This window comes from Cryptomeria japonica, chromosome 1 (assembly GCF_030272615.1).
Source record: "Cryptomeria japonica chromosome 1, Sugi_1.0, whole genome shotgun sequence".
Classification (NCBI taxonomy): Eukaryota; Viridiplantae; Streptophyta; class Pinopsida; order Cupressales; family Cupressaceae; genus Cryptomeria; species Cryptomeria japonica.
In genome coordinates, this window is record NC_081405.1 from 512,200,319 (window position 1) to 512,212,726 (window position 12,408).

The 12,408-nt window shown below is 35.9% G+C and overlaps 1 protein-coding gene and 1 pseudogene across 1 annotated transcript; both read left to right on the plus strand.

The window, feature by feature from the left end:
- The first annotated feature begins 7,855 nt into the window (after positions 1 to 7,855).
- LOC131856117 (receptor-like protein kinase At5g59670) lies at positions 7,856 to 9,095 on the plus strand. The gene is made up of 3 exons (XM_059207454.1): positions 7,856 to 7,977; positions 8,079 to 8,634; positions 8,728 to 9,095. Exons 1-3 carry the CDS (start codon positions 7,896 to 7,898, stop codon positions 9,065 to 9,067), a joined length of 978 nt encoding a protein of 325 aa, XP_059063437.1. The 5' UTR covers positions 7,856 to 7,895; the 3' UTR covers positions 9,068 to 9,095.
- Positions 9,074 to 12,080, plus strand: LOC131045012 (putative leucine-rich repeat receptor-like serine/threonine-protein kinase At2g14440; annotated as a pseudogene).
- Positions 12,081 to 12,408: the final 328 nt, after the last annotated feature.

Below are 12,408 nucleotides of genomic sequence, written 5' to 3' on the forward strand. Positions count from 1 at the left end.
TCATCCTAGGTTTGCATTTTGCAAAGTTCATTGTCAACTATCAAGGTTAAGTTTCATCTAAGTCATACTCCTTTGCATATCAATAAGGGTCATCCATTTGCATATTTCCTCTTGCATTAGAGTAATATCATTGTCATACATTCATATTTGCATACCCTAGGTCTCTTCATTAAGCTTAAGTCATTATCATATCATATTAGGGTCATTTGCATAGCAATTGTCCCTTTGCATATAGTGTCAAAGCTAGGTTTTGTCATACTTGAATAATCCAAATCTTTGATAAACCCTAAGTCACGGTTAGGAGGTCTAGACCTTATCAAAACTTTTGTCCTTTTGTCATCAATATCATTTCATCAAACCTAGCTTAGCATCAAAGCATATAGGGGAGACATTGTCATCTTGTCCTTTTGTCACTTGGTCCTTTTGTCCTTTGAGGTCTAGACATCATTTCAATTTCCTAAAGGTCTCTTTTAGATTTGCATTCAAAAGTTTGTCAAAATCTTGAAAAAACAACCAAAAACATAGATTGCATTTTCATCTATTTAGTTTGCATTTAGTGGCATATCATATATTATCCTTGAAAAATTCCAAAAAAAAAATATTGCATTTGCATAGTGACATGTTTGTTGAAATGAGATCTCAACCTTCTTACGAAGCCATGTCATCACAATTGAGCAATCAATCATGTCAATCCCATCTCTACATGTCTCAGAACTTGGATCAAACTTATCATGATGATGTAAATGTCCAAATACAAAAACTAGGGGAGAAACTAGCTCAAGAAAAGGAGATATTGGAACAAAGAGTGAAAAACATTGAGAAGAATGGATCACAAATGTCCAAAATGTTTCAAAAATTTCCAGGTCAAAATCCAAAGATTGAGCCAATTGATGTAAGATCTCTTCTCGAACGATCAGACAAACATACTAGCTCTTCTCTCCCAAATAGAGATGATGAAACAATTTCAAGAAAGGAGACAACATCAATTTCAACATTATGTGCCTCCACAACAAGAACAAGGTGTTTACTATTAATCAGATTTTCAACCATTACAACCAATGGTCCAACATATACAACCAACACAACCAATGGTCCAATCTCAACAATATGTCCAACCAACTATACAATGTCAACAAATAGTTCAACCAATGGTGGAATATCAACAAGTTCAATCAACATATCAATGTCAACAACCACAACCAAACATTCAAAGGTTGCAACACACACCAAGCCAAATTTTGAACATGTCAAACCAATTTGATCAACATCTAGTTTGAAATAAAAACATGACATCAAACCAGAACCAACTCCTTTCCAAACAAGTTCAAATTCCAGATACAACTATGTCAAGACCTCGAAAGAAAGGTGGTTTTATTGCAATGATCTTAAGGAAATTTCCAAGTGAGTTCTTTAAGGAAGATCAAGATAATACACTTATGTCTAGCAATGCCTCATCTCCCTGCAAACAAATTGGCTCTCCAGTGGCATCTATCCCTACACCTTTAGAAGTTTCACAAGAACCTTCTATTTTATCCTCATCAAACAATACACCCAAGGATGCAATTATCCAAGAGCTATCCATAATTGATTGCCAAAATAATCCAATTCATGATGCACATCCTTGTCATGTTTCAGAAATACAAGACCCAAGGAAACCATGAACTTTATTGCCATTACCTATTTTAGAGGACCCCATTCGAAGTCCCTCTTCCTCATGTTCAAGCATTGATTCCTTGCCATAATCCATCAAAAATGTTCAAAGTACATTTCCTTCATGCCAAAACATTGATCCCTTGTCAAAATCCCCCCTGCATATTCAAAGTCCAACCCCATGTCAAGAGGATAATTTAGAGCATGAAGAAACGTGTCTTGAAATAGATGAAGATCAAGATCCTGAAACCTTATCATCCCATCCAATTGTTAACCAGGACCCCATCTTCCCAAACACTCATGACGATTCCCCTATTCTTGTCCATCCTATCCAAAGTCCTATTGACAATCCATTCCCCGAGCAAGATCAAGATATCCTAGTCCATCCAATCCCAAACGATCCCCTTCCATTTCATGAAAAAAATGTCCTTTCAAATCCCATTGACATTGCACTTCCTGAGAAAGATCAAGATATCCTTTCCATCCTTTATTATGATCCCATTGAAAGTCAAGAGCAAAGCACCATTAAAGAGGATTCCAATGATCTTCCTCCTTGTCAAGATCAAATTATTCCTTCAGATCCTCCACAAGATCCACTTGTTCCTCCATCTCCTTGTCTTAATGCTCCATATACACTCCAAGATCTCATTTCTTTTGATGATCCCATTATTTCTCCCATTCCATCTCTTGAAGAGCCTATCATTGAACCATGTCCAATACACAATCGTAGTCCCCCTCATGATCCTAATCCCCCTTATGATCCTAACGTGTCAGTGCAAGATGTTCATGAACCCCCTACATGCATAATGGGTTCTTCCACTTTGGTGCAATCCGATCCACTTCAAGATCTCATTATTTCTCTCATATCATATCCACCTCATAATGGACTTGCATCTTCTTCCCAAAGAAAAGAGTATCCTACAAGTCAAGATATTCATAAAGGCAAAGGAGTAGACCTTCATGAGAAAGAACCCCTACATGTGAAAGAAAATGTTAAGGGTCATGTCTACACAACTCACACTCAAGGCGTTGGTATCCCTTCAAAGTCAAAATCCAAATGTCCACCTTCCCCATCATCACTTCCATCCATTCTAGGTCCCTATATCCCTCCATCTCCTATGCAACATCAGCAAAGGCACACATCTTGGAGAACCTTCCATCCATCCCACATGCCTCCATATCATTCCCATCCACAGCAACATTCATTCCCTCTTCCAAGCAATTTGGATGCCAAGTATAAGCATCATAAGTCTAGCAATCCACATGTATTCAAGGATCAACATGTCCAATATAATCGATATGTCAAAACAAAGAACAATATGATCTATAAAGAAAAAGAAATATCCAAAAGGCCACAAAGGCCCACTGAGAAAAATAAAGCAAAGTCAAAATATATATGGGTTCCTAAATCCCTTGTGCAAGCAATGCACTCCAAGGAACCACAAAAGCATGAAAAATCAAAAACCATGTGGATCCCCAAGCGGCTCCTTGAAGCACAAAAGCCTAAAGAAATATCCAACTTGGCATCCAAAATTGCTATTCCTCCATCCAAATCTTCCAAGTCTATTTCTCCATCACCTTCTTCATCTATTTTGGGCCCTTGTGTCCCAAAATCCATAGCCTTTCCTTCATCAAAATCTCAATATCCAAAATACATTTGTCCTCCATTAGTCCATCACCCCTCAAGGTGTGTGCCAATGTCGATCTTGCCTTCATTTCCATCTACTGAAGCACAATTCTTCCAATACCCTATCCATTATCCAATACATATTTTCCATCCTTCGATCCCTTTGATCCAATCCTTTACATAAATCCTTCCCTTAGTTTCATCTTATTTTCCATGTCCATATCCTACCAACGTCTTTGAGCATGCTTTTAAAGGTAATGGTCCATTTTTTTTAAGGCTACTCTCCAAACAATAAAATGCTTGAGTCCTTCTTCCGTCCCCTATCATGTGTCCATCTTCTTCTGAAAAAGTCAAAATACAAAAAAGTGAGAAAAAAAAAATTAAAAAAAAGTGAAAAGAAAGAAAAAAGACAAAAGAAAAAAAGTAAAGAAAAATAATTCGTCCACTGGTGAAAACCTAGCAAACAGGCGCATTGGGCAAGTACCATGATGAAAACCTGGCAAACAGGCATCATGCGTAATTTATGAACTTCTTGCACACCACACTTGGGGGCAAGTTTCTTCCTTCATTATCCTATCGCACCCCTATCATTAACCTTCATATCCTATTGTCCCCCATGTCCATTTCCTCTTTCCACCTTTGATCTTGACAAGGCTGACGATCTTCATGAGCATCATGCATCTTGTTTGCAGCTTTTAGTCTATCATAGCTTTTGGTCATTTATCCATTTGCTTATTATAACCTTTCATCCATATTCCCTATCTTATTGCAACTTTTTGCCACTATCGCTTAACCAATCCCGACCTTCAGTCCATGTCCCTTATCCATTCTTGGTCTTGCTTATCCTATCCATATCTTATCACTATCCATACACTCTATTTCATTCCTTGATCTTGATCTGACATAAGGACGCAAAATTTAAACATGGTTTCAAAACCTCTTGACATGTCCCTCATGTCATTTCACTGCTTTACATTGTCATATCCAGTCTCTTGTCCCATCACACAATAGCCCTTGAAAATTGCATCCGTATTGTCTCCATGATAAGAGGCCTTTGTCTTCCCTCTATCCACCAACATTTCAGAAAGCCTATTTATTCACCTGTCATATTCCTTGCCTTGCTAGACACTTGGGGCAAAATAAAAATAAAAATTTGAAAAATGTCCTGAAAAAATTCAGAAAAAAAAAATTGAAAAATGTCCTGCAATAATCCAAAAAAAAATTGAAAAATGTCCTGCAATAATCCAAAAAAATTGAAAAATGTTCTGAAATAATCCAAAAAAATTGAAAAATGTCCTGAAATAATCCATAAAAATTGAAAAATGTCCTGCAATAATCCAAAAAATTGAAAAATGTCCTGCAATAATCCAAAAAAATTGAAAAATGTCCTGAAATAATCCAAAAAAATTGAAAAATGTCCTGAAATAATCCATAAAAATTGAAAAATGTCCTGCAATAATCCGAAAAAAAAATTGAAAAATGTCCTGAAATAATCCAAAAAAAAATTGGCATGGTTTCCCGCTTCATGCAGGATCCACATGAGCTTCATTGGAAAGCCACCAAACGCATCCTTCATTACATTGAGGGTACACATCACTATGGGATTCACTATGTAGTAGGCATAGGACTTCGCTTGGTTGGTTACACAGGCTTCGATTGGGCTGGCGATCTTGTTGATCGTAAGTCTACTTCTGGTTACAGTTTTCACCTTGGTTCGGGCCCCATTTGTTAGCAGAGAAAGAAGCAACATGCTATTGCTCTCTCTTCGATTGAGGCTGAGTATCGAGGTGTTGTTAACATAGCAACTGAGACCATTTTGCTCCAACAGATCCTCCCAGAGTTTGGTTTCACCACTCCACGGCCGACAGTTCTACATTGCGACAATCAGAGTGCTATTGCAATCTCGAAGAACCCGATCTAGCACCAGCGGACCAAACACATCGAGATTCATATGCACTATATCCGAGAGCTCATTCAGGACTAGGTCATTGATTTGCAGTATTGTCCTACAGCAGAGCAGGTTGCTGACATATTCACCAAACCTTTCATCGAGAGTAAGTTCCAATAGTTGCAATCTCTCTTGGGGGTGCGGGATGTGTCATTAGGGGGGGTCAGCTGACTTCTCCTTCCTCTCTTATGGGGGGCACTTTTTCCTCTTTGAGGTTTTGTCCTTCTTCTTTGAGGGTCTTTTGTACATTCATCTCTCTTTTGGGGGGGAGTTTTTTCTCATTGGGTTTTCTCCCTTTCTCCGTTTGTGAGAGATTGCATTGCATAGTTATGTCTTGCATTTGCATATTGTACATGGGTACCTATCATGGCCTAGTAGTTGGGACCCATCTTGCATTGTTGACTTGAGTCTTCATTCCCCTAAGTTGCACTTAAGGGGGGGTGTTGGTGTAAATAAATATTCATTTTGGATATTATTACACTTAGTTAAGTTAACTTAGGATAATGCATCTCTTCGTAGTTTGGATTTGAGACACTTAGGGAAGTGTGCACATAGGGATAGAGCTTGTAGGAGAAATTCCACCTTTTGTGGTCTTATTTTGCTGTTACACTCCACATTCAGTGGGTCATCCACCTCTTGTGGAATATTATATTATTTCTCCTACCTACCCTTAGTATTTCTTACCTACCCTTGTTTCTCATTGAGCCACATGTCATATTTGTGTGCTCATACATCCATATGGCCTTGCCTATATAAGCAGGCCTCTATTCATTGTATTGGTTAATCCAGTTGATCATTTTGCATATTGATGAGAATACAATTTGTTCTTGTCATTCTATTGTCTCTTTTATGCTTTTCATTGTGCCCTTGATCTTGGCAAAATCCTACACTTTCTATTTTAAACCTTCTCGTTGATGTCTTTTTCATCCATTGTATAATATCTTTAATTATGAAAAAATCTTTATTGCGAGTGATAAAGGCTTGGTATTTGGGTTGCCTTTTCCAAAAATAAACTTAAGAACAAAGAAATTAAATAATGCAAACACAAAATTATTCGTATAACTTGATGGTGTCAATGGTAAATAATCCACCCCAAAAGGAGAAAAAAAAACAATAGCAGCAAACCCCAAATAGGTAGCAAAATTTCAATTGTCTTGCATACCTCTTGGATGCTATGAACTGTCGATTTCGAAAGTCAGCCCATTCGCTTCATATAAGAACACCTTCAACCTAAAAATTGAAAAATACTATATATTTATTTTATTTTACTAAGATACTTGAAACACATATAAACATTTCCTTATACATGAACTTCCAAAAGATCATGATAAGTAAAAATCTAATTTAAAATGAAAAACAAAAATTATTTCAGATTAAAGTAAAAGTATGAGATTTTAACAATTTTGAAAATTTCACTTTCGCATTTAAATTAATTATATTTATGATAAGAATATTAAATCAAGAGTGCTATCACAACCATTAGAACACAATCAAATATACTAGATCTTTTCCTCTAAACAAATCTCTTACTCAAATGCCACAAACTCTCTTTTGTGATGTAATATTTTTGTTTTACGGGGATAGAAAAGACCCCTACGTTGGTGGACATTTCACCCAGTACAGTACAGTGTTTCGCTAGTGACTATGACTTCCATTAAATACTAGGCAAGTTTTTGTGTTCTTAATAAAACTCTTAAATGTGAGGAGTCAAGTAGTCATTTTAGGAAGAAAAACTGATAGTCGGTTCATATTATATGAAGGCTGCAGCTAATCTGGTTCCAAAATGCTACGATTTTTGCAAAACACAAGGGTAAGTAAAAAATTACCGACCTCCACTATGTTAGACAGCACTAACTGCATCTTTTATTTTTCGACTATACGTATAACACGAGAGTTAGTCAATTGTTTTGCAACAAATATACCACGTACTGATATGAATGATCTGACATCCTTCTGAGAAATTGACAGCCCTAGATTTCAATGAAACACCTCCGCCTTAATAATAATATTTATTTCCATAGGTTTGATGCTTACCATACTTTCTTTTCTTTTGGAAACCAGCGAGCAAATGCGAAAATCATTGTTGCCAAAGAAAAGAAAATTCATTAAGGAGCCACGTTAGTTAAGAACAAATTTTAAGATATATTCTGCAAATAAATTTGTCCCTTACTCATTCAGTGAACATCACTGCGTCTACAGAAAAATATTTCTAGTAAATAAGACAAACTCGTCATTTTACCGGACGCGTAACGTTCACGTTCATTTTGCAGGATGCGTAACGTTCACGTTCATTTTACAGGATGCGTAACGTTCACGTTCATTTACGTGCTTTTCTTTGATGGTTACCTGTCTGTCGGCTTCATAGGCTTCTTTCGCTTCCTGGACTACTTAGAAACATTTATTTATTCCAAGCAAAATACTTTCCTTATGCAATTATCTTAATAAGATTACATAAACGGCAACACTAAAATAGCCCAATTAATTCATTTGTGAGTGTGGTGTGTAAAAACGGATGGTTTTTCCAACAATATTTTCTTTGGACCACAGTCAATTGACCCAGTCGAATCACTGAGAAACACAACTTTTAAATCGATGCCACAGCTGAGTATGCATAAGAGTTGCCGGCACTCTTTCTCATTAATTCTCTGCTTGGAATTTGCATTGATTATCATGAAATTCATAAGCTTAAGCTTGTTAGCGATCACAGCTTTCATTGGATTAATCAGTCGCTGCACATTGGCAAACCCAGATGGTAAGTTCTAAATTATTTCAATAAAGTTTATACTTTGATTGAGAAACGAGATTTCTAATTTTTGCACTCTGGTCTGGCTGGTCTTTGCTTTTTATATGAAGGATTTCTAAGTATTAATTGTGGCACTTCAAAAAATGAAACAATCGGAAAGTTGGACTGGATTACAGATTCCTTGTTCATAAAATTCAGAAACACGTCCATAATGTCTCCATTCAGTTCTAACAATAGGGCCTTTCAATATCAGTCCGTGGCCTATTTTACAAATCTGGAAGCAAATAAATATTGTTACTTACTGCCCGTGACGCCTCATAAACAATACCTGGTAAGGGCTAGGTTCTCTTTTGGAGGGTTTGAAAATCTGCCTTTAGCAAGCATCTTCGATTTGTATATCGAGGGAATCAAGTGGGCAAAAGTCGATCTGACGAATCGATTTAAAAATCTCAATTACTATTACGATATCATCCTGGTCCCTAAAGGCGGTAGTCTGAGTTTATGCCTGGCTAGAAATTCAGAGACACAAGAAAATTGCTATGTTTTCATTTCAACTATTGAGTTGAGGCTGCTACAATCTACAATGTATGATACTTACACTGATTTCAACTACAGCGCTTTAAAATTATTCTCTCGTATACATTTTGGGAGCTCTGATGAGATAAGGTAATATTTAAGCTTGATAAAGATTTTTTTGGCAGTTACTTTTGAATCTCTTCTGTTGACATCATCTAATGTAATGTTGTGGTCGTGGTACAGGTTCCCCCAGGACCAGTATGATCGCCGGTGGCAACCTTTTCAGGTATTGTCAACAAGAAATATCGGCACGAATGCCTCCTCTTTTGGAAGCATGAAAAACCAACCACCTGTATCAGTATTAAAGACTGCTATTTCATCGCTTGTAGGGGAAGAGGTGTTCGTTTCGAACTGGCATCTTCTTAACCAGGGCATTTATTATTTTGCTCTTTACTTGTGCAACATCAATAAGACAAGTCTTTCAGGAAACAACACATTTCAGGTCTGCATTGGGAATCTTCAAATAGCAGAAATAGACGTTCCTGAGTATATGTACTGTTTGTCACAAGAAAGTCGTGTATAGCTTAGCACAACTGAGACTATAAACATAAGAATACGTTCACAAGCAGGATCCCACATGAGGCCGTTCATAAATGCAGCTGAAGCATATCAAATATTAAACATCACCAATATGACACACGCCGGAGATGGTACGTTTACTTCTCCTTTAGCTTAGTACCTAACAAGGATGTGCTAGTTTCTGCTTGCCTCATCATACCATATTATTTTTATCATATTTTTATACTACATTGTTTAGCAGTGATTTCTCCTAGAAATGTCGTCTAATGTTTTAGTAAACATGCGACACAGTAATCGCTATAAGAAAAATAGCAGATACAGTGAATGTTCCAGATGATTGGACAACAGGAGATCCATGTTTACCTGCAGGTTTACCTTTAACCGCTGTTATGTGCAATGAGGAAGACCCCCCACGAGTGATTATTGTGTAAAATTCTTTCCTTAAAAATCATTGTAATTCATTAAAACTTTTAGCAATGAATACATTAGGCTTCGGTACTGAAGGCTATTAACCCACATAACTTCAACTCTTTTCAGGGATTTAACAAACAAGGGTCTCACTGGCGGCATACCTCCAAGCATAGCCAACTTAACAGCATTAGAACAGTTGGTAAGACAATCACCCACCTCCATTTGTCTTAATATTGGGGAGTAGAAGCTTTTAAACATAATTATACATTGTATTTGTAGCTCTCCTCAGTTTAATAAGTAACTAATAAGTTTATGTTATTTGTTTTAGCTGTTAGGCAACAATAATTTTACAGGCTCTATTCCAGATCTCAGCACATTGAAGAACCTTAAGACATTGTAAGAGATCCTTCACTATCTTCTTTCAGAAGCTTTATTCTTATATACACAGATGAATGAAATAGATAATTTGTGTGTGTTAATCTTTACTTTCCTTGGGATATCGAAGGCAACTGCAAAATAATCAACTAACTGGAGACATTCCGAGTTCATTACAGAAACTCCCCATGTTAAATGAGCTGTATGTTTGCTCAAGACTTCTTATTTTTCTTATAACAATTTTATTTACTTTTTGATAGTTTAGTCAAAGATGGTGTTAACTCAACCAGGTTTGTTTTTAATTACTACCTTTTATGTTGATTAGATTTTTGCAGAACAATAAGTTAGATGGAGATGTGCCACCGGGTTTAATTAAGCCTGGTTTAAACCTTCGGTACGAGGACATCCCTTCTTATCTTTGTCTCCTTTGAGGGAAACCATTGTTGCCCTATATTTAAAAAAGATAATTATTGAAATAATTGTTTTAACCTTTGGCATCTTAATTGTTGTCTCTATCTTGCAGAGTTTATCCTCAAAACAAGTCTCTGCAGGACAACAAAAACAAAGGAAAAAGTTGGATTATAGGACTCGGTATTGGCTGTTTGGTTCTGTTAATTGTTTTGATACTGGGGATTCTTCTATGGATGAAAAAATATAATCGAGGAAATCTCACCACAAACAAATCTATTATGCAACCTCAACAATGATGTACAGGTCTTTTCTAAATTCCTGTGACTCGAAAAGGCTTATTTAAAAGCAATAATTATTATTTTAGCTCTTGTATCTTTTTTAAGACCGATGTTCTATTCTCTCTTTTGAAACAGATGGAGATGATCCAAACGAAATTAACAATTCAGCGGTAGAATACAATGAAGAAGATGTCAAAGCAGCTACAATAACTATTCTACATTCATTGGTAAGGGAGGATTTGGATCTGTGTTTTATGGTAAACTTTCAGGAAATGATGTTGCAGTCAAGATACTTTCAAACTGTTCATCTCAAGGGCAACAAGAATTTCGAAATGAGGTTTTTCTTTAACAATTATTGAAAGTTTCAATTCAAACAAGAATTTTATTTATTTCTCATACATCTCTCTTAGCCCAGAATTCCTGTTAACATATGGTTCTTGTGCTCTTGGCCCAGGTAAGTCTCCTTTCAAGAATTTACCATAAGAATCTTGTAAAACTAATTGGATACTGCAGACAAACTTTAGTGGCCTTAGTATACGAATTTATGGAATTTGGAACGTTGATAGACCATTTATACGGTATTGTTTATTTCATATTATTATGAATAAAATTAATGTAAACACATTTCTTTTAGCAAAAAGACTTACTACTCTATCTACAGGCTCAGCGAAGCAAGAGAAACCACTTGATTGGGAAACCAGGCTCAACATTGCTCTCCAAGCAGCAGAGGGTAATCTGTTTGTGTAATTACTTTAATTTCTTTTAGTAAAATTGCTCGTTCGCATTACAAGTATCTTACACCCCTTGCAGGATTGCTATATCTGCATGAGGGTTGTTGTCCTCCAATCATACACAGAGATATTAAGTGTAGTAATATACTTTTGGATAAAAAAATGTTTGCCAAGAGCTACGTAACTACTAATGTCAAGGGCACCCTCGGCTATCTTGATCCTGAGTATTTTCATACCTCGCCATTATTTCACATTTTTTATCAAATAAACATGTAGTTTAGCATTCATCAAATGGTTGATATTACACTAAATTTGAAACTTGATCCAGATATTTTGGAACGATGTCCTTAAATGAGAAGAGTGATGTCTACAGTTTTGGTGTTGTTTTGTTGGAGATTATTTCTGGAGTACCGCCCAAGGAGGGAATAGTCGAATCGGTAACTTACTCTATATACAATCTATTTTGTTTTTCCCATTATAATAACTTACAGTTCTCATCTTCTTTCTGACACAGGCAAAAAATTTGCTTTCCTGTGGGAGACTAGAAGACCTGATGGATTCTTCATTGGGTGGGCGATCTAATTTAGCATCTGCATGGAAAGTTGCAGAGATTGCATACACGTGTGTCGAACCGAGACCAGTAAATAGACCCACAATGAATAGTGTTGTGAAAGAGCTAGAAGAAGCGAAGGCACTTTTGGTGGATGATAATAGTGAACTTAGATACGCTTGGAATGCATCATCAAGTGTGCTTGAAATGCCCCAACTTAGGTAGCCATAGATTCCCACACAAAGAGTGTATTCTTTTACAGACTTCTAAAAGTAACAATAGGTATATTAAATGGTTGTGGATTACTTGTGAACCGTTAAAACACATTCAATTTTGAAGTGTCATTTATTAGATAAATTTGATTGGTATATTGTAATTCAACTTAATGATATTAGATTTTTACAATCTTTAATGTTGGGAGTCGTAATTAAACTCACTTTTTTCGGTTTTCATTTTTTTATCTTTCAAAAAAGAAATTAAAATTTTATTATATTTTTAATTTTTCTTTGTTTTTCATGAAAGATTTTAAATATTTTTTATTTTTAATTAATTTATTTAATTAATTTATTAAAAGATAATAATATGTTTA